General features: G+C 47.4%; 8 protein-coding genes and 2 non-coding genes across 10 annotated transcripts; 6 read left to right on the top strand and 4 right to left on the bottom strand.

Annotated features, from left to right (window-relative positions):
- Positions 1–180: 180 nt before the first annotated feature.
- Positions 181–254, top strand: BO88DRAFT_t107. Its single transcript has one exon. It is a non-coding gene; the product is annotated as a tRNA-Ile (tRNA).
- A 517-nt stretch (positions 255–771) lies between these two features.
- On the bottom strand, positions 772–845 carry BO88DRAFT_t93. Its single transcript has one exon. It is a non-coding gene; the product is annotated as a tRNA-Ile (tRNA).
- A 798-nt stretch (positions 846–1,643) lies between these two features.
- Positions 1,644–2,015, top strand: BO88DRAFT_452040 (uncharacterized protein; the record flags this gene model as incomplete). Its single annotated transcript, XM_025710671.1, has 2 exons — positions 1,644–1,677; positions 1,750–2,015. The coding sequence occupies 2 exons, from the start codon at positions 1,644–1,646 to the stop codon at positions 2,013–2,015; spliced, it is 300 nt and encodes a 99-aa protein (XP_025564311.1).
- Positions 2,016–3,384: 1,369 nt separating this feature from the next.
- BO88DRAFT_479575 (bifunctional terpene synthase/polyprenyl synthetase family protein) lies at positions 3,385–6,127 on the bottom strand. The gene is made up of 5 exons (XM_025712086.1): positions 5,731–6,127; positions 5,505–5,678; positions 5,378–5,456; positions 4,565–5,339; positions 3,385–4,499 (listed from the first exon to the last, which is right to left on the bottom strand). Exons 1-5 carry the CDS (start codon positions 6,014–6,016, stop codon positions 3,522–3,524), a joined length of 2,292 nt encoding a protein of 763 aa, XP_025564310.1. The 5' UTR covers positions 6,017–6,127; the 3' UTR covers positions 3,385–3,521.
- An 816-nt stretch (positions 6,128–6,943) lies between these two features.
- BO88DRAFT_479560 (putative cytochrome P450) lies at positions 6,944–9,072 on the top strand (the record flags this gene model as incomplete). Its single annotated transcript, XM_025712085.1, has 7 exons — positions 6,944–7,074; positions 7,137–7,229; positions 7,301–7,370; positions 7,455–7,856; positions 7,989–8,160; positions 8,246–8,368; positions 8,469–9,072. Exons 1-7 carry the CDS (start codon positions 7,027–7,029, stop codon positions 9,070–9,072), a joined length of 1,512 nt encoding a protein of 503 aa, XP_025564309.1. The 5' UTR covers positions 6,944–7,026.
- A 403-nt stretch (positions 9,073–9,475) lies between these two features.
- Positions 9,476–10,974, bottom strand: BO88DRAFT_486660 (uncharacterized protein). Its single transcript, XM_025712472.1, has 5 exons — positions 10,734–10,974; positions 10,645–10,678; positions 10,343–10,591; positions 9,713–10,279; positions 9,476–9,658 (listed from the first exon to the last, which is right to left on the bottom strand). The coding sequence occupies exons 1-5, from the start codon at positions 10,878–10,880 to the stop codon at positions 9,531–9,533; spliced, it is 1,125 nt and encodes a 374-aa protein (XP_025564308.1). The 5' UTR covers positions 10,881–10,974; the 3' UTR covers positions 9,476–9,530.
- Positions 10,975–11,718: 744 nt separating this feature from the next.
- On the bottom strand, positions 11,719–12,346 carry BO88DRAFT_337063 (CENP-S family protein; the record flags this gene model as incomplete). Its single annotated transcript, XM_025702926.1, has 4 exons — positions 11,719–11,836; positions 11,980–12,013; positions 12,135–12,258; positions 12,314–12,346. The coding sequence occupies 4 exons, from the start codon at positions 12,344–12,346 to the stop codon at positions 11,719–11,721; spliced, it is 309 nt and encodes a 102-aa protein (XP_025564307.1).
- A 294-nt stretch (positions 12,347–12,640) lies between these two features.
- On the top strand, positions 12,641–13,652 carry BO88DRAFT_403501 (uncharacterized protein). The gene has a single exon (XM_025706377.1). The coding sequence runs from the start codon at positions 12,905–12,907 to the stop codon at positions 13,460–13,462; it is 558 nt and encodes a 185-aa protein (XP_025564306.1). The 5' UTR covers positions 12,641–12,904; the 3' UTR covers positions 13,463–13,652.
- Positions 13,653–15,124: 1,472 nt separating this feature from the next.
- On the top strand, positions 15,125–17,240 carry BO88DRAFT_424084 (fungal specific transcription factor domain-containing protein; the record flags this gene model as incomplete). The annotated part of the gene is made up of 4 exons (XM_025708710.1): positions 15,125–15,828; positions 16,027–16,428; positions 16,480–16,724; positions 16,780–17,240. The coding sequence occupies 4 exons, from the start codon at positions 15,125–15,127 to the stop codon at positions 17,238–17,240; spliced, it is 1,812 nt and encodes a 603-aa protein (XP_025564305.1).
- Positions 17,241–17,701: 461 nt separating this feature from the next.
- BO88DRAFT_413521 (pentachlorophenol 4-monooxygenase) lies at positions 17,702–19,504 on the top strand (the record flags this gene model as incomplete). The annotated part of the gene is made up of 4 exons (XM_025708134.1): positions 17,702–17,807; positions 17,882–18,281; positions 18,346–18,696; positions 18,745–19,504. The coding sequence occupies 4 exons, from the start codon at positions 17,702–17,704 to the stop codon at positions 19,502–19,504; spliced, it is 1,617 nt and encodes a 538-aa protein (XP_025564304.1).
- Positions 19,505–20,097: the final 593 nt, after the last annotated feature.

Below are 20,097 nucleotides of genomic sequence, written 5' to 3'. Positions count from 1 at the left end.
CCTCCATCTGTGTGCTTTAGACCCCTGGGTCTATCGATGAGCAACCTGCTTATTCCACTAACAAAGAAGGTGGGTGATTACGGTAGTAACTGTTGCCTTGTTCTATTAGAAGCAGCTTTAGGAGTGTTGCTGTAGCTTTTGGCTTATTTGATGCTAACTTTCCCGCTCATTCAACAAGCGGGTCCCATAGCTCAGTTGGTTAGAGCGTGACGCTAATAACGTCAAAGTCGAGGGTTCGAGCCCCTCTGGGACCATCTTTTTGCTTTTTTACCTACCCCTCTCCTTATTCATCTTATTCTATCAATTGTCATGCTCGTTGGATCCAGTCAAGAATTTACTTGACCTTTCTGGCGTACCTGCGTAATGCGAAGCCGAGTCATACTAGTAGTGTGTTGCCTGTCTAGGTAAGTCCATATATAGTCGGCGGTATTTACACGTCGTACCCGCGATCGACATCATTCGATCTCTACGCACCGTCAAGGGATATACATATATAATTAACCATTGTCATCACGGGAATACCAGAAGAGTGCTCTGAGAGTATCTAGTTCCTTGTTGATGTATGGATAGATCAATGGGACTTGGGAATGGACTTTTTTGTAAACGCCCAATTGGACCGGCAGGTCGTACATGAGATGGTAATATGAGTCGTCATACGATGCTGCAATGACCACAAACATGGTTTAGAAAGCATAGCTTGAAGATTCTATTTATTAGAGGGGTGAGTGAGAAAGAAAAAAAAATACTTATACAAAAAATACAAAAGTGAGATGGTCCCAGAGGGGCTCGAACCCTCGACTTTGACGTTATTAGCGTCACGCTCTAACCAACTGAGCTATGGGACCCGCTTGTTGAAAATGTTCTTTTAATTTGGTTATACAACCCAAAACTGAAGTGGGTTATTGTTCTTGGCGCTTCGAAGGTCTCAATAGCACGTCAAGTTGTATACAAGTAGTACGCTGGCTCTAGCATCTTGCTTCTAGGGTTTTGTAATTATGGAGGTCTTTTACCATATATTTTGGATTGTAGTACTTGTACTGTGGTTTATTAATTTCATAGCATACAAGTACTATCAATACTAATCCGTAGAGAATCTTGGTCGAGGCGAACGGCGGGGGCACCCTGAGGCATCCTGAAAGAATATATATCTATTTTCGCCAATTTTTATCCGAAGTCGTCTGTACTTCCGGTCTCGCTAGTGATACTAGTACATAGTATAGGTAGCTCTACTTACTAGCATAATTGCACTAATACCACTGTTCATTATCATATTATGGAATATGAACCACTACCTCGTACTAGTACTAGTGGTAGTGTGTGTAGAACCCTATCCTAGTGTCCCTTTGGGACACTGAGAAGGGCTTCAAGATTAGTGACTACTTTAGTCGATTGAATGCTAAGTTGCAATACAGATATAGGTATGGCATTAGTGTTACATCTCGCTAGCAGTTACTTGAGGTTCTTTACACGGCACTCGGCCCAAGCACGCCGGACAATCGGTGCATCTCGGGAAGGGGGCAAACAGCATCCATCATGAGGGCTTCGGCGTCAACGTATTTACCCGAGATGGTATAACTTACACTGAAAACTTGGTAATTGTTGCAGATGGTGTGGATAATATCGTGCGCTCAGAAATGCTGAGGATGGCTGGTGGAAGTGCCTCGAACCAGGAGTCTGGTATTTACACTCTAATCGGCAGTCTGACAGGAGCCTAAAACTGACATTACCTCTCTTGTTATCGATGTTTAGAGCTATCAGTCGAATACCATGTACACGTTGGACTGTCCCTTCTCATTCCTACCATCACCCCGGGTGAGCAAATTGTCCGTTGCTACGATGGCTTTGCCGTTTTTGCGCTTTGTGGAAAGAATGGGGCCGTGGGCTATTTCATCACCAAGAAACTGGACCGAAGGTTTCAATACCCCGAAGGACCTGACCATATCCAAAGAAATGCCTCAGAGTTCTGCGAGAGTCTGGTAGATGTGCCGATAAGAGTTATCACTCTCATGATGTAAGCATGCATGAGAAGATATTCGCAGAAGATGTTAGGGGCTTAGAATCAATAGTAAATAGCGACATAACATGGTCATTTTCCAGCGCATTTAACTCGAGATAATGACGGAGGTCTCGTGAAAATGTGAAACCTCGGGTTCCTCTTTAGTGATGTAGACTAGTTGGACAAGATTATCCTGGTAGATAGTACTGTGCTATGTATTAAGACAGGACCCCTGCGGTAGGAAGGCCTGCACGAAGCAGACAACTATTATAAAGGGAGAGCTGTCATCTGGGCTCTAGTCCACGCTAAGTATTTTGCATCATAAAATTAGGGGGACGCAGGGTGAATTTGAGGAAGCTTCCTTACAACCTGTGGCACGATGAGATGAATGGGCTCAGATTAATGGCGATGTCTTACATTGATCATGAAACGCTAGCCCTATCTGCAGGGGATGATGAGATTGAACAATACCATCAGACCCTCCGGCATAATTACCTTCCCGGAAGCCCATTGAATATGTACGTAGTAGCAATGTAATGGGTATAGCTTGGCAGAAGTCGTTTCGCCATGATGATAATTGAAGATTTCAGCACATGTATGGTGACTTGCCAAACAGAGACTCTATCCAAAAGCGAGAGACTCATTCAGTGAACCGAGAAAGAAAACGTATCACTAGAAGGCATGACCCAAAAACTTGAAATTTGTTGCTAACTCCATGGAGCACATCAAGCCACTGACTCAGTGACTTGTAAAGCTCACCGGGAAGTAACATTCCGCAATGCGACCAACCCATTCCAAACGTCCCACAAATGGTTATAAGTCAAAGCCTAATACGGACATCCCTGAAAACGACTAATCAGAGCTGTGACAGCTCAAAGCCACCATCAATGGAATGCCATTACAGATGTCATGTCTCATGTGAACCACGGAACAAGGGCTGCCAGGACCCCGCGCGTGCAGTGCGGATACTACTTCCTGGTGTATTACCAAGACATACAGCGATAAGTGTGGAAGCACATCCATGTAAAGCATGTAGCTCTGTTTCCTATGGATAAGGGAGCTCCAGGCCATAAATTTACCAATCAGCCTAAGAAAACCCGTGGTGACATCCACTCAGAGCCACCGACTTTGCCCATCCAGGCCCTATACGTATAAGACATGGATACGAGTCATAGCCTCTAAGGTTACATGCGTAGCCTCTACAACGGTGGCGGAATAGCGCTTGAAAAGTCCGCGGCAGTCCCAAAACCTTGATTATTTTCTATCCGGTATTTGACTATCGAATCATGAATTTCTTCATGCTACCGAAGTCGTAGGTTAGGACCTAGAATATATAGTATCTAGCTCTTATCGCGGATAATGTCATAGCAAAGGAGCATCTTATTTATGTCAATACTAGGTAAATGACCTCGATATGTCATTAAAGAGTGCCAGTGGGCAAAATTAAGCCTATTACACATGGCTTGAAACCAAAGCGTCACAAAATTGAAGCGAACTCCCATGTTTGGCCTGTGCCAGGACTGGCTTAATCATACTTCACACTCAGTTTTTCCAACAAGAGTCGCAGCATTGGATTTGCCTCGTTGGTGACCTTCTCAATCCGATCAATCTCACAAATGATCGATCTTTCCAGTTGCAGCAGGTATTCCCGACAATGCTGGAATGTTCCAGTCGTGTCAAGGTACTCAACAATGTGTTGCTTAACTTCTAGGGCCAGTGGCTGCATTCCACTGGTCGTAATTGTAGTAGGCCGCTGTCGGAAGACACCGTCAATGAGGTCCCTAAAACCCGCATGGTTCGCAGCACAGTGGACAATCGGGTACGAAAATTTTCCCTCGTCAAGGTCTTCACAGAACCCTTTCTGCTCGATGTATAGACCGGAGCGAAGATTCATGTAATCATCACGGATCTGAAAGAATCGCCCAAACAGGATGGTGAGTCCGTTCATGTTAACCTCGTCGTGGGCTGTACTTTTTCCTTCGGCCTGCATGAGTCTCAAGAGGAGACGAAACAACCCCCCGGTTTTGTTGTCTACCATGTTCAAATACTCAGAGGGGGAAGGGCATTTAAGCTTATATTTCCAGCACAAATCCCAACTTTGTCCCAGGTACAGGTTCTCCAACTCCTCGAGCAGGATCTCAACGGCGTTAGGGCTGCGGAATTGGCGGGCAACTTGGACGGCTTGGACGAACATAAAATTGGCGCTGTTAATCGCTTGCGAATGGCCGAAGATAGTGTGCGTGGCGGGCTTTCCCCGTCGCTTGGGTGAGTTGTCTTCGATGTCGTCTAAGATCAACGACGCATTATGGAGGATATCGACCAGCTGTCCAATTTTGTTCAGTGATGCCTCGTCTACCTCAAGCCAGTAGTTCAATGCTTCAATCATTCGCGATCGGACCCCCTTTGAGGGCATGGAACAGATATACTGAATTGGTGCTTGGAGGGCTGTGTCGGTGGGTTTGTACCACAGTCCTTCTGCCTCCTGGGTTTCTTTGCTGCAAGCCTATAAAACGCTTTATTAGGCTTAATCCTGCCAGAACTCCCAACAAATGAAAGTTCGGGACATACTTTAAAAGATACAACTCGCTTTGTTGCCTCATCGGCTTGGGGTAGCTTGGCTTCCTCGTGGTCTCTGCCACCGAATAGGCTCTCGCAATGCTTGACCACTTTCGAGAGAATTGCCAATACAGCTCGCATAAACTGCTCGATATCATGTTTGTCTAATGCCAGTTGGGCATTCAGATTCATGAACTCCTGTGCATTGATTTCTGGGTTCAATCGAGCGGGTGTTAGCTTTGCATCTTCAGATGAAGGATTGCTGAAGCTGGGATTGTTAGGCATGTCTGTTTCAGTGCTGTAACCTCGATGAGCATTGCTTTCGTTTGGATCTTGCACGTTAATTGAGTGATTGCGCCACGTATGGTGACGGGGAGCGCAACTGGCCCAGTAGTGAGTCCCAGCCACGGTAATCCCCGCTACCTCAACCCACTTCCTCACGTGGAAGGGAAGTGAAGGATTTTGAGCAAAAAACTTGCTTTTTCGTTCAAGATATTGCTGTTCCAAATCGACGAGAAGCTGGCGAACCTTGGCTTTTGCCTCATTGATAGAGATGTTCTCAGTCCGACGAACCACTTCCACCACGTTGGTGAGTCGACTCCCGCTGGTTACAGACTCATGATACTCCCGATCGAAGCTCCAGTAATCATTGGTCCAGATAATTGCCTTGTCAATGGGCTCCATAACGGGCTCGATGAGTTTCTTGTCTTCATCCGACAGACGCATGGCCATGCCAAATTCCACCATCGGCCAGAATGCCCTGAGGTAATCAGAAATTGGGTCTCTTCTATATTGAACACATTAAAGGGTGAGAGTCGGTTATACCTGATTCCAAAATCATCCCTTCTGTAGGCTTGGTATTCTTCCAAGGAGTTGAACTGAGGCGCCTTGCCCTCTTTACCCCCTGCAGCGGACAGCCATCCTTTATTATACATGTCAAACATGTACATACCCAAGTCACGGTCAATACGGATTGCCTCAAGTAAGATTTGCGACACCAGCTTCTTCAACTTGGGAGCACGGGTGCTTCGGCGTGACGACAGTGGCTGCCCATCGGGGTCAAAGAGAGCACCAAAGTCACGATGTTCTGCCCTGGCTTGATCCATATCCATTGCCTCGTACCCATCTAACTGCCGGGTTAGTTATCGATGATATCACTGATTTTGCTAATTACCAACCATCGTGGAGCATTCCTAAATCGGTCAAGTAGGTCAAAATTGCCAGTCTCTCGGGAGGCACCTCGGGATAGGCAAATGCCCCCAGATTTCCCAGCTCACTGATGGAAATCAGTGCTTTATCTGCCAGGCCATCATGTAGACAATGGTCCCAGTCACGAAGAGCCCTTCTGGTGGCTGAATCCGCGACATCGGTTCGCTCGTTTATACGGATTGGCAAAGTGGTAAATGATGGCGTCTTCTTGATGGCCTCCGCATCAATGGGTCGGGAATGTTGCCAACAGTCCATGTTGTACAGAGATTGCCGACTGGGTAGCTCCCTTGGTATAGAGAGATGTGAGTGTGCTACCCCTAAGTGAAGTTTGACCTGATGATTGGTATCTCAGCAAATCAATACACAGCATAACTGTACGGAGCTACCTTTCCGAGCCGTCATATCTCCGGGTTACACAGAGCTTTTTAAAGTGGACCCATTGATATGGACCCGCGGCATTCCATCTTACTTTGATTTACATCGAAAGAAACTCACTTCCGAGTAGAGACACAGTGCGTCATCAATTTAGAACCATTTGTACATTAGCTTAGTGGCTACCTCTTTCCGGACGGGTTGCACATCAGTGTAGTAGCCGCGGACACCACCACTGGGAAAGCATGGTATAGTTCGTAGATTGGACGCCAAACTTACGACATAAGCGTACCCAACAATGTAGTATGGTACCCCCGTACTATGTAGGTAATAGAGCTGGATTGGCTTCAGCGTTGTGCCCTTGATCTACTGGTAATCACTGCCTGAACGCCTGATGCAGCATAGGGGTTGACATCAGTGTAGTAGCCGCGGAGATTATCCCTGGGAAAACAAAGTATATTTCATAGACTAGACGTCAAAGTTCCAACATAAGCGTACTCAAGAATGTAGTATGGTACTCCTGTGCAATGAAAATGATAACTCTGCACTGACTTTAGCGTTGTGACTTTGATCTACTGGTAATCACCAGCTGAGCGCCTCATCTAGCTTTAGGGCTTGACATCATGACAAGAGCCCCATGATTATCACCAAAGCCTTCAATGCAACGTGCTCTGATATGTAGGAAAAAGCTTGTGACATTCCCAAACTACTGATCGGTCTTATTTCAAGATAAATGTGCGAGGCATACGGGGATACACTCGAAAACCGACAAGAGGGAAAGAAAAGAAACTGAAACTACATCCCATCCACCTTCTCTCTTTTTAAAGAACATCTATCTGATTAAGAGCAAATCCATGAAATAAAGATATCAACACACAGCATCTCTCTTGACTATGTCCGATATCAATCTTGAACAAGTTGCCATCATGGCATGCTCATTCGTATGAGACCAACCCCTTTAACGATGCACGCTTCGATGGTAACGGACCAATGGCTGGTGTAGGGCACAGGAGCGTTGATGTTGATGATTATCTACAACTACTTTTTCCACCCCTTGGCGCGAGTGCCAGGGCCTTTGACTGGAGCGGTTTTCCCGGTAAATTCAATCTCCTCAAAGCAGATATCTTACCTATACTAAGAAAGAATCGTCCGTTGGTATTCCTATAGTTCTGGACAATGAGAACCTTGCATCGCCGGAATTTGAACCCAGGTCTGGCACAGCTACATGAGAAATATGGTTAGACACAGCGATAATCCTCTCCCCATCTCTCGGGCTTTACGGGCAGCTCTGCTGATGCACTAGAGGGAGATTTGGATACAGGCCCTGTTGTTCGAGTTGGCCCCAACCAATTGTCATTCACAAGTGTCGAAGCCCAGAAGACTATCTACAACGCCAAGCCGACCGACAACGGCGCCGATGAACCATTTAATAGAAGCGGAACCCTACAGGACGTGATACTCTTACTCTTATTAAAAGCACGCAATATCGGCTCGCTTTCGAGCCAAGCCGAGCATAAGAAAATACGAAGACGTCTACTTCCAGGTTTTACATCAAACGCGCTTTTCGAACAGGAATCGCTGTTGCGTCTGCATGTGGACAACCTCTTGCATGCACTCGCACAACATCAAGGTCCCAATGATTTGACTGAATATTTTTCCAGATTCCTTTGGAACTTGGTGAGTGATCTTTCCTTTGGAGAGCCTCTAATTCAAGAAAAGAAAGGTGAGTTGATACTTGATACGTTCTTGAACTCCTACTCCTACTCCTCCTTATTCTTTTTTCTTGTTTCTTGTTTCTCAGTATCTTGTTCCCGACGCATCCACCCCAAATCTGAAGTTGCATTTGCTAAAGAAGACCCCCACACAGACACGCTGCAATCGCTGGTTGATCTATACGAAAATTTCTTCCCCCTGATAGAAGCTATCAACTATGCGGTTCCACAAGTTCAAGGATCAATCAGATTGGTTCTCCACCTGATACCGTCACTTACTCTGCGCGCGGTTTTGCCCACAGCCACATTCAGAGAGTATGTACCCAATATTGCCGTTCCCCAATTACTTTCATAGTTAGGCTAGGCACCACTAAGCTGTTTACATCTTCTTTCTTTCTAGTTGCATTGACCGACAGGATGGTCGATGTGATTTCATCACACATATTATGGGCCACAAAAGCCGTGATCCCACTGAATTAAAGCTGAGCTATGAGGAAATGCATAGCAACGCCACTATCTTAACGTGAGTCGCTGCCCCCCAGATACTTGAGACCCAACATGGATAGCACAATAGAGCGTGCGCAACAATGGCTGAAGAAATCGCGTTTCCCTTCTTTGTATAGGCTCGCCGCTTACAAGTCAACCGAGATAATCATGTCAGCGTTATTCTACCGACTTCTAGCAACTCCAGGAGTGATCCAAGAACTCCAAAGCGAACTCTTGCGCAACTTCCAGAGCATTGATGATATCACTGGGAAGAAACTGCTGCCACTTCCCTACCTGAATGGATGTATCTACGAGACTCTCCGACTAACTGTCGCAGTGGCTGGCAAGCTTACGTCCCGTCTGTCGCCTGGAGCGATGATTGAAGGCATCTACGTCCCGGCTGGAACAGAAGTCTATACCGAGACGTATAGTATGCAGCGGAGTCCCCGATATTGGCATGCCCCGGATGAATTCCGCCCCGAGCGCTGGTTCGAGCGTGGTGAGGGCAGTCCTTATGCCCGGGATGTGCATGAGGCGTTTAAACCGTTTAGTTCGGGCCCTAGAGCTTGTCTCGGGAAGGAATTGGCCCTGCAGGTTCTTCGGTTGACGGCCGCTTTGATGGTCTATCGCTTTGATCTGAGAATGTTGGATAAGGATAGGTTCGTGTGGGACAAGGACACGTACTCCGGCATCGCGTACTCGAATTATCATGTTAAAGCCACCGTCAAGGAGCGTGTCTGATACGAGGGGGATGCTTTGGCAGATAGCTAAGATATCGGGAATGCAGAGTGGTAGCACGTTTCGGAAAACAATATTGTTACCGGTTTCTTCGCGGGTGCACTTCTTAAATTTATTTTTAATTGAAATTTATATACGTTGTCTACTCTGGAATATACAGAGCTCTACCTAAAAGGTCGGATATCTTCGTACTCTCTATCAAAGCATATTTAGAGTCCAAATAGAAAGCACCTTGCATATTGTCCAAACCATTAGCCTACTATATAGTCATAGTATTATGCAAACCTTACTTGAGAGTAGTTACTACAAAACGATACGGTAGCCAGTACTATATTATCACTCGAAGCCGATATGGCTCCTGATAACAATGCTCTATTATCATGTCCAAGCAGCACGTGGCAATAAGGCAAGACATTAAAGATTATATAGTGATTGGTAAGTCCATGCTGGTCTCTGTTTTATCAGGCCTGCACATCAACCAATATCTTACAATGTGAGTCCCGATCATCCAATAGAGCCTGGAATCCCTTCTCCACAACATCATCCAGCTTGATTTTCGACGTGACCATTCGCTCGGGTTTCAATTGCCCTGATTAGCGATTAGAGATGCTTACAAGGACATAAACGAGACCGCACAACTCACCGTAACTAAGTGCTCGGATGACTTCGCGAAACGCGCTTTCATCGTACAGTGCTGACCCTGTATAGTTGACTTCACTATACATCAACTCGTTGACTCGGATAGCTGGCCGCTTCTCCCAAACAGCAATGTTTACTATTGTTCCGTGTGTTCGACATGCTGCGATGGCACCGTTCAAAGCCACCTCCACACCAGCCGTATCAAAAACAACGTCCGCTCCTACGCCGTCAGTCAGATCGCGGACCTTCGCCGCAACGTCTACCTCTCGCGGATCTAGAATATGCGTTGCGCCGTAATCAGAAGCGAACCGCTTCCTATTCTCCGTCAATTCCGCAACCATGATGTTCTTTGCTCCCTGTAGTTCAAGCACCTGGATGATTCCAATACCGACAGGTCCGCCCCCGAGCACCAAGACGTTGTCATTTGGCTTGAATGGCGATATATTCACGGCGTGCCAGGCTACCGCCAACGGTTCGACCAATGCTGCTGCTTCGAGGGATACATTGTCGGGAATCGTATAGAAATGTTCTGCGGGTGCTACGATGTATTTCGCTAATCCACCACCGTAGCCTACCAAGTAAATTAGTATGTAGCCCTGCATGTATACCATATGTTGTAGGGATATGTACGTACCGGATAGCCCGATGAAACCGATCTTCTCGCAACAGTGCTCATATCCCTGCTTGCATGGCGTGCATTCTCGATCGAAGATGGTCGGTCGCACTACCGCTCGTTGTCCCGGCGAGATATGGGTCACGTCTTCTCCGACTTCTTCGACGACTCCGCTGAACTCGTGACCGAGTGTTACTGGCACGCTGGTTCCTGTGATTGCGTGTGGCTTTTCTGGGACTAGGACAGGGCCTCCGGAGTATTCGTGGATGTCTTTCGCAGGTCAGTTTATGGGTCTTCGATACAGAAGTTGATCGCGAACTTACCACTTCCACAGATCCCCACGAATGATGGTCGCATCTATGAGTAGATCTGTCAGCGCATACCTTGCAATTGCTATGTGCGTGAAGCGTACCTTCACCTGCCCTTTGCCGCATGTGGGTTCTTCAATTTCCTCAACCCTGATGTCGCCGCGACCGTGGAAGCGCGCTGCTTTCATGACAGGCGTGGTTTTAAGGGTTGTTCGATAAGTGTTGATAGAGTCGGTTGCAGTGTTCAACATTTTTGCGGGCGAATTCTGGTGTCCTCGACAATAGTGAAACTGGTATATTTTGTAGTCATCGATAGAAATATACTACTAGTAGTTTGTAACCTAGGGGAATCGAAAGCTTCAATTGTCATAAATATAAGAGCTAAATGGTATAAAGTAGATAAGGCGAACAGTATCTTAGACGTTTGTATGACGTTGATCATGATCACCCGAGATCATAGATCTATCGTACTATAAGCTGCTCGTCTGAATTAGGTTTGAAAGATCATGATGTATTAAGTGTCCGTCGAGTTTAATTGGTTCGATTGCATCTCGTTCCTTTGACAACCATTACAACATGCGTGGTGTTGCATTCGTCCTGCGCGACGCCATTCTATTGGTCTGCGTATAAAAATAGTGCCCAAGTTGACAGCTCGTGATTTGTTGGGACTGAGTGGCGCTCATTCAGGTTCAAGAATTTGCTGAAGTGTGGCTTAATGTGCAAGCGACCAAGAATCAGAACGGAGTGGCTTGAGATCGCATCCGGGGAGTGAAGCTCGTCTTCCACTTTGTGGGGTGCTAGGCAGTGGCGTCATTTCTCCCGGCAATCCGACACCTGACACTGAGTAATATCCAGTCCCGCAGCTGTCACGAAACGGGGCAACTACTAGTAGATCGCTCTATCATTGGTGTCCAGCAATTGTCAGTCTAAAGAGATCAGCAGCACTGAGCGCAGGCTTCTAGAATAAAGGTAGCGGCAATTTTGAATGGTAGCGATGGGCAGCCGTCTTTCTGCTCCCGCTGCCACACTTTAGTCGCAAAGTTGCGTGAAGCTGCGCAAGGCTCAAACGTGGGGATTTATCCCGACCAATCAAGCTTCTTCTTCACGCTGTTGCTCAACAAATGCTCGTAAAATAGACTCCAGTCCCTCGTTACGGCGCGCAAGTAGCATCACATCTGCGACATTGACTGTTGAGCGCCCGGCATGCCTAAATAGGAAATGCCGAGTGTTAGCCCGGAACCAAGGTCAAGCATATCCTTATCCAGATCGCCCCTGGAAGGTCACGATCACATCAAAACAAGGTAACCAGGCCCTGCTATTTGGGAATTTAGGCTTAGGGATCTGGCTTACTTAGCAAATGACTCCAGATCCTGGCTGACCGTCTCTGTTCATCATCCTTAGTCAGCTACAGGTTACAGTGATCGATACATGACGAAAGCCACCATGCAACGAGTAAACGGCATGAAGAATCGTTTGCGAATCGGTGATGTACACAATGAACCTACCAATTTGGGACCAGACCATCTCAGTCAAAGCTCCGATGAACTGAGGGGTGGCGTTGACACCAAGCTTAATGGTCTCCTCGTCCACGATCTTTCCAATCGATAACCAGAGAGCAGATTTCAAGCGCTGCAAGACGATTTGTTACTGTGTGCCATGTATGCTATGGATGATGTATACTTACCTCTTCAAGATTGACTTCTTCGTTCTGCTCCATTCTCTATCGAGGCTATCGGAGAAGCAAGAAGCTTGATGTATGGTAGAAGCCGATAAAGGAGGCGAAACAGGCCTTTGTTCGTGGCGACAGGATGGGATATATCGTCGATCGATCCAGCAGTCTTCGACGCGCGATGCTCGTGTCCTCTGCAGAAGACGCGTTGAGCGTACATACAAATCGAGATCAGTTGTGATTGGCTTCTCAGCCCCTCCCGGAGAATCCATAACTCCGAACGCGGAATGACGCTAGACCCGAACGACCCATTTCCACATTCGGAATTCTTCTCTACTGTCCATCAAGTTCCACGCCTGTTCACCGAACCAGGGACTTCTCCTTACTCTTATCGCGTCAGTCTGTCAGGCAAAATAATTGCCCTGCAATCAATTCACCAGCTCCAATCTGCGAGTTGCCTCCTGGGCCCCCAAAACCCCACGACCAAGCTTCCCAACAAAACGTCCACTATCTTCCGGCCAAAGCCGGCGACTTCCCCTCTACGCAACCCAGCAACATTCGGACACACGGTCACTTCAGACCTGAAAACAAAACATATCATCCAGAATGGCAACCCGCGATCCCGGCGAAGTTGCCGCTGACGCTCTCAACGACTTTTTCGGTCAACTCTACAGCTTCTTTGAGACCATCTTTACCCGATTCTTCGGAAACCTCTATGCCTCCTTCGCCGATGTGAGCATCAACCGCTGGACGAAGGTCATTCTGTCTGTGATTGGCTACCTTCTCATCCGGCCATACATCGAGCGTTTCTTCAAGTTCATGCACGACCGAGACCGCAAGAAGCAGCTGGAGAAGGAAAAGGCCAAGAAGGATGGAAAGAAGGCGAAGATGTCAGCTAATGAGCTTCGTGGTGGCGCCGGAGCTGGTCGAGTCCTCGGCGAAGTGGAGAACACGGACGATGAGATTGAAGATGGAGAGGACTTCGCGACGGCGAGCGGCGTGCCTGAGTGGGGAAAGAACGCTCGGAAGAGACAGAAGAAGTACATGAAGAACCTGGAGAAGGAGGCTGAGAGCCGGACACACAATCTCTCTGAGGAACAGCTTATGGAGCTACTGGATTGGAGTGAGTCGGAGGATGAGAAGGCCGCGGGTAAGAAGGAGTAGGTCGTGTCTTTTGACCATCTTCCTTTCTCTCCCTTGTATTCGATAATATGATTTTGGATGGGAAACATATACTTTGGAGATTGGGGTCTTTCTGAGGATGTACCATAAAGACGTGTGGTGTTATAATATATGTAATAAGATAAAGCATCAAGGTGGCCTTTTTGCGCTGCCTCTTAATTTATGACGCAGATACTTTTGTTCCTAAATGACTGTAGAATTGTAGAGGGCTATGATAGAGTCAATGTTACCTTTCTGGACTGATCGAAATGCGTGACTTATTCAAACGATCTCGTGATAGACGCAAGCAAGTGTTGCATCAGGCTCCCCATCAGCGTCTGGACCACAACCCGAAAATAATGGTTATGTCGATCAGCTTCTGACAACTTCATCTGGACAGACATTCTTGGGACATATCTACCTTTGTAACACCCGTAGCGAGCGTCGATCAATGGGTCATTGATGTTAGAAGAAGCTGCTCTCGGCACACGCATGATAACACCTGCCGATACAGCACCCGGTACGGTATCCGATACTGCTACCGATACAACTCCGATACAGTCCGATAACACCCCATGGGGTGAGATTCCTCCTTATGCTACAATATGAGGGGAAACTTCGAAACATGAGCGTAGGTAATGAAGCAAGCCAAAGCCTAACAAGGTGATCATACATTCCTGATAAAGGAACTGGGAAACAAAGTTCGTAAAGCGAGGGTATTCTCAATGTCGTGACGTCGGCGAATGTCCTGAGTACGATGCTTCAGGTCATTGTTACTCTGACAAGCGATACCTTACTATGTATTAATCTCACTAATCATTCCAGGAAATGTGTGAAGTAAATACAGATATAATGCTCTTAGGAAATCATCAATCTATTCTAGGGAGGACAAATGTTGAGAGAGGCGGTTTCTCTTCACCACGGGCAGCGGTCACGCTACCCCATCTGGAGGCGCTTCGCCCCGCTTATCTGGGGTATTCAGCGGGACATACTAGAACAAAGTCGCCCGACTCGCTTGCAAGTCACAACACTCCACATCTTCTGCCTGTATACAACAAATACACATGAGCTTACCTCAGCAACTTATACTTGTTCTCCATAGGTCTTGCTGACAGGGCACGCCGCGCTTCTATCTGCTTGCTCAAATACAACATGGTACGTACATACCTGCTTCTACACAAAGTTGTAGCATCAATCTCTAACTTATGATTAGTCGCAGCAATACAGAAAAAGAAGAAAGATCGCCCTCGCTTGTTTACCATGTCGTGCGCGAAAAATCCGTTGCGATGGTATTGAGCCCAGCTGTGGCCCATGTAAACGACGAGAGACCTCGTGTTCTTACCCCGTTGAAAGTGCCAAAAAAGCTCAAGATAACCAGTAAGACTCTGCTGTGTGTATAGTGGACGGAACCTCGGGCCAACTGTACTTGTCATTTCCAGGTATATATACCGGTTACACACCGTTGATCGAGCTGCGTCTGCAAGAGTCACCCACATTCCTGCGTCTGGAAGCCCGCTTGCTTCAGTAGAACCCAGAATTGGACAGAGTACACCCGGTGGTGTCAGTCATCGATGTGATCTGAATAACGATACCGCTGACTCTCAGAGAATGCCTTTGCAAGTACACAATGAGGATGGTCCTACTGCTTTCTCTCAAAATGCCCCCATGAGCAATGACGGACACAATGCCTCTAATCTTAGAACAAGGCAGGCCTCGGGCTTCCGGAGTTCTAGAGGAAGCCAAAGCCGAATCACAGCAATGGGCATAACACCCGACGGACTCTCCGGCTTGTCAGAGAGCGAGGACGAGTTCTTTGGTGATTCATCGGTCGCGTCTTTTCTAAAGCAGATCAAAGAATCTGCTATCAAAGAGACTGAACGAGGAAGATCGACAACAGATCCGGTTCCGCGTGCGACTTTTGGCACACAATCGATCCCAATTCCACCAGCGGCTGATATTAGTCTGAGTGTCAAAGCCTACGACCTACCACCACGACAGCTGGCTGACTATCTTTCGAACCTCTATTTCGACAAAATCCACAGTTTGTATCCATATGTTCATAAACCAAACTTTCTTCGCGCTTATAGGCGCTTATGGACGCCAGATGCGGAAACAGGCACAGAAACAATCTCGTCCGGACTGGGTTTAGGAGATGCCTGCGTGCCCCCGGCACTGTTTCATTGCGCATTGAACATAATATTTGCTCTTGGATGCCACTTTTCTAAACTAGATCATACAGCGCGGCAAGCTACAGCGGAGGAGTTCTTTCAACGTTCGCAGCGACTATTGAACGTGATGTCACTTGATAAAGGTGATTTAGCCCTGGTACAAACATTACTATTGACGTCGCAATACTTACAAGGAGGCGAGTCTCCGTCGAGATGCTGGAATATAATCGGCCTTGCTTGCAGAATCGCACAATCTCTCGGAATGCATTCTCTTAAGGCGGATAGGCTCAGGACACCGGCCCAAACACAGATGAGAAGGCGCGTCTGGCATGGATGTGTAATGCTTGATCTGTGAGTGCATCAGATTATGAAGGTTCATATTACTGACAAAACCCCTAGTGCAAGTAGCATGATGCTGGGTCGTCCTCCCATGACTCATTCTTCCGCTGTACCTCTTCCAGAAGCTATCGATGACGAACTTCTCGATTCGACCACGGCAACCTGCCAATTACCAGCGGACACGCTTTCAAAAGCTGAGTTCTATGTCAGAACTCTTCAGTTATATAAGATACTGAGAAAGATTCTATCTGAGGTCTATGAACCTTGGGAGGACGGGGGGTCTTCTGATCAGTCAGAACAGCCGAAGTCCGAGAATGAGTTAGCACAGACATTACTCAGTTTAGATGAGAAGCTTCTGGAATTTGAATCAAGTCTCCCAGCGGCTCTCCAATGGCGTGATGCGCAGCAGCCCGCTGGTGTGGCTGGACCGTTCCGTCGTGAAAGCAGCCTGTTGAGAGGAAGGTGATTACTACTGCGAATCGTTTGATGATACGTCACTGACCCTTGCCCCAGATTCCTTCACCTGAGAATCTTACTTCTTCGTCCTACATTCGTCAAGTTCTGCCGTGACAATCTGCCACCACGTCAAGCGGGCGGCTACCCTCGACACGAACAAGTACCGTTGAAAAGCAGAATAGCCGTGGATTTCAGTATCAGCTGTTCGACATCATGTGTCGAGACTGCGATTGAGCTGTCGCATCTGATGAATGAAATTTCGACGACTGAATTGGCAAGTGTATGGTGGTACAATGTCTTCTGTATGTGCTCCCCGTGACGAGTATGAAGTGGCGGCTCGCTGAACCAAACCACTAGATGCTTTTACGGCTGGCGTTGTTCTCATACTGGCTCACGCATCTCCTGCTATGCAGTCTAGATTTCCTCAGCCAGTCTTGGGTAATGCTTGGAAGAGCTGCTGTGACTGCCTGGAAAACATGGATCTGTACAGCAACACCGCCAGGAACTGCGCCACCAACCTGCGGAAGACCCTATCTCAAGTGCTAAGCGGTCAACGGCATGAATATAGTGTCCATACTGAGAAACATGCGCCTCAAACTACAGACCGACACTTGGGCCATGATGTAAATTTATCTAAAGCACCGAGTATCTTTTCCAGTCTCGGTGGATCAGAGGTTGGCGATGGTTCCAACCAAGGAGCTCTGGATACCCAATTCTCTGGGGCATTGGACTCACTCTGGAGTGGAGATGATGTGAATAGCTCTCTGATGGAGATGCTATGGGATGACCTATGGTTGGCGGCGCCATCATTCTTCTGATAATCGCCAGACCATTATAAAGCTCAGCCTATTAGGAAGTAAATAGAAAGTATTGAAGAAAAGAGAGCCACCTGGCCAACATACAGGTCTTCCTAGGAGCTCGACATTTATGGTCTCGCTTATTAACATAACGAAAACCTAATCTATTCCCATCTGCCAGGGGGTTACTTGCCGAATAATTCACGGAACATGGTCTAGAGCTATCAAGTTACATGACCCTTCATTCAGAAAACGCCAATCTCCAAAGCGATCTTGTATATATCCGGCACATGACACGGTCATGCGTGAGGGGTTTCTAACGCTTTCCCTGTGCAACACTTAGCTGACACTATGCACCGTTATAGGAATCCGCAGTCATTGCCCGAGCTCAAAGTAATCTACTCTGCCACGAGCGCATTGCTTATATTCATTGACGTCCCCCTTTCCTCTTGTCACATACCACTGAAACATTTGTGGCGTCCATGACTGAAACCAGAAAAGTAGACGTGTTCATTAGCGGTGGTGGGCCTACTGGCTTACTTACTGCGTATGCACTTACTAGACAGGGTGTGGACACCTTACTCGTTGGTAGGCACTTTCCCACTTTCTTCCCTCTAATGAATCTCCCCAAGAGGCTAAGCTTCACTGATTGCTCTGCACAGAGCAACATGACAAAGCTCAACAAGCCATGTATGGTCGCGCAACAACTCTCCATCCGCGCACGCTTGAGTTACTGGACCAACTGGGCGTATTAGATGACCTGAACCAAATTGGTTACGTGGCTCGCGATAGTGTGACTTACAGGGATGGCAAGCGGGTGACGGCCCGAGGTTGGGAAATTATGTACCGGCATATGCGTGGCACGTTCCTGGATTATTGTCTGAATATCCGTCAGAAGTATTCGGAGGAGGTGATACGAGATGCATATGTAGCGCTTGGAGGCGAGCCGTACATCGGATGGAGACTAGATGGCTTCGACGTCAAGGAGGCTTATGATGACGATCATAAGGTCGTCTCACATATAACGGAGGTTAGCTCGGGTAGGAGTTCGACGGTTAGGAGGTATGCGGGCAGTCCGCTATTTTGCTGTTGTTTTGAAGAGACTCATGCTGATATTGCTGATTAGTAAATTCATCGTTGGCGCGGATGGCAGCCACTCGCTTGTGAGACGCCTCGCTGGTATTTCGTTTGAAGGCGATCACACCAACTTCAGATGGGTACGCATTGATGGGCGCTTCAAGACTGATATGCCCGATGCTGATATTGGCTTCGCTTCCATCGAATCCAAAAGCCATGGGAATGTGCTATGGGTTCAGCTAGATCATGGTGTGAAGCGGATCGGATTTGCTATGACACAGGAAATGCTCGCCAACTACGGGGATAAGCTTACACTTGAAGATGCGAAGGTGGAAGCTGTCAAGTTCATGAAACCGTTTTCATTGGAATTTGAAACCATAAACTGGTGGACTTTATATGGGTGAGTCTTGTTTCCGTGACTCCAGGTTCCTTCTGACTTCCACCACAGCATCAATCAGCGCGTAGCAGAGTGCTTTTATAACAACGACCGAGTGCTACTAGCCGGCGACGCCTGTCATACACACTCATCTGGCACAGCGCAGGGCATGAACACAGGCGTTCATGATGCAGTAAACCTGGCCTGGAAGCTCGGCGGCTTCGTGAAGGGCTGGTATAGTATCAATGTGCTTCACAGCTATGATACAGAGCGGCGTGCTGTAGCGCAATATCTAATCAACCTTGACAAGGATTTCTCAGCTACTATCTCGGTGACCGTCCCTGACAGGAACAAGGATCTATCATCAAGCTCGAATGAGCTATTTGCCAAGGTCTTCGATGATACAATTGATTTTTGTATCGGTTTAGGTATTCACTACGACGAGAGTGTCATCAACAAGCCTTCTTTAGCGATAGCAATATCAGCGGGCTGGAGAGCTCCAGATTCTTTAATATATGCTCCTGGGTCACGACTACCTATTCAAATGCTCCACCTGATGCCGAACGTTGCTGCTTGGTCAATTCTTCTCCTGGCTGGACATCCCGAGAAGACTTGGCAGAGTCTCATCCGTGTTGTGGAGACATTGAAACAGCTTAGCGAGTGCCTTCCTCGCAGCATGGTTCGGTCTATAACTGTGGTTGCTCAGAGACCTGCTGGAGGAGACCAAAGGTTCAGTATTCCAACAATTGGTCGACTCTACTATGATCCAGAGGGCTCGGCCCATGCTGCCTATATGGTGGCGGATAGCAACGGTGCAGTCGTCATTATTTGACCAGATGGGATCCTAGGTTATGCAACGCAACTTGACGAGGCGAGCAGTGTTCGAGAATATTTTGCCGGCTTCATTACCACCCACTGAGGACACATGGTAAATATGTCGAGCTTTTCGAGTTTGATTGCAAATTGTGGCATGGCGTAGTCAATGTTTTGGCTGCTATTTCAGTGACATCTTCTCACATTTGATTATGTGGAACAGGTGCAATCCCCATGAAACCTGGCACAACATAAGTGTAGGCGATCGAATTCGAATGATATAGTTTGGTTTCGGGTGCTGTATGGTAATATTACCGAAGCCGAAACATACCACCATTAGCCACCTCAAGTGGAACCTTTAGTTCCAAGCTTGATTCTCAGCACCGAATGAGGTTCCCGATTTTTGGGATTTGTCCCAAGCTTTCCGGTTGATGCTGATTATACCAGCAATCACTATGTATATGCATCGCTGCATTAAGAGGAACACACTACCTTGTGCCGTGGTATGGAGCTAAGAACCCCGCAGATCCTCGACCCGCCCCCGCAACCAACCAGTGGCAGGCTGACGAAAGATGACTTATATCCCGGCTAGCAGTAATTACAGACCGACAC

The sequence above is a fragment of the Aspergillus vadensis genome (genome assembly GCF_003184925.1).
Source record: "Aspergillus vadensis CBS 113365 unplaced genomic scaffold BO88scaffold_7, whole genome shotgun sequence".
NCBI classification, from domain to species: Eukaryota; Fungi; Ascomycota; class Eurotiomycetes; order Eurotiales; family Aspergillaceae; genus Aspergillus; species Aspergillus vadensis.
This window is presented reverse-complemented; position numbering and strand designations above follow the sequence as displayed.

Coding starts and splice junctions, on each gene's coding strand:
- BO88DRAFT_479575 (XM_025712086.1), bottom strand. CDS start 6,016: ATGGACTGTTGGCAACATTCCCGACCCATTGATGCGGAGGCCATCAAG. Junction 5,679..5,730: donor TTTAGGAATGCTCCACGATG/GTTGGTAATTAG, acceptor CCCGGCAGTTAG/ATGGGTACGAGGCAATGGAT. Junction 4,500..4,564: donor AGCGAGTTGTATCTTTTAAA/GTATGTCCCGAA, acceptor AGCGTTTTATAG/GCTTGCAGCAAAGAAACCCA.
- BO88DRAFT_486660 (XM_025712472.1), bottom strand. CDS start 10,880: ATGTTGAACACTGCAACCGACTCTATCAACACTTATCGAACAACCCTT. Junction 10,679..10,733: donor GCGGCAAAGGGCAGGTGAAG/GTACGCTTCACG, acceptor ATCTACTCATAG/ATGCGACCATCATTCGTGGG. Junction 10,280..10,342: donor CGGTTTCATCGGGCTATCCG/GTACGTACATAT, acceptor TTTACTTGGTAG/GCTACGGTGGTGGATTAGCG.
- BO88DRAFT_403501 (XM_025706377.1), top strand. CDS start 12,905: ATGGCAACCCGCGATCCCGGCGAAGTTGCCGCTGACGCTCTCAACGAC.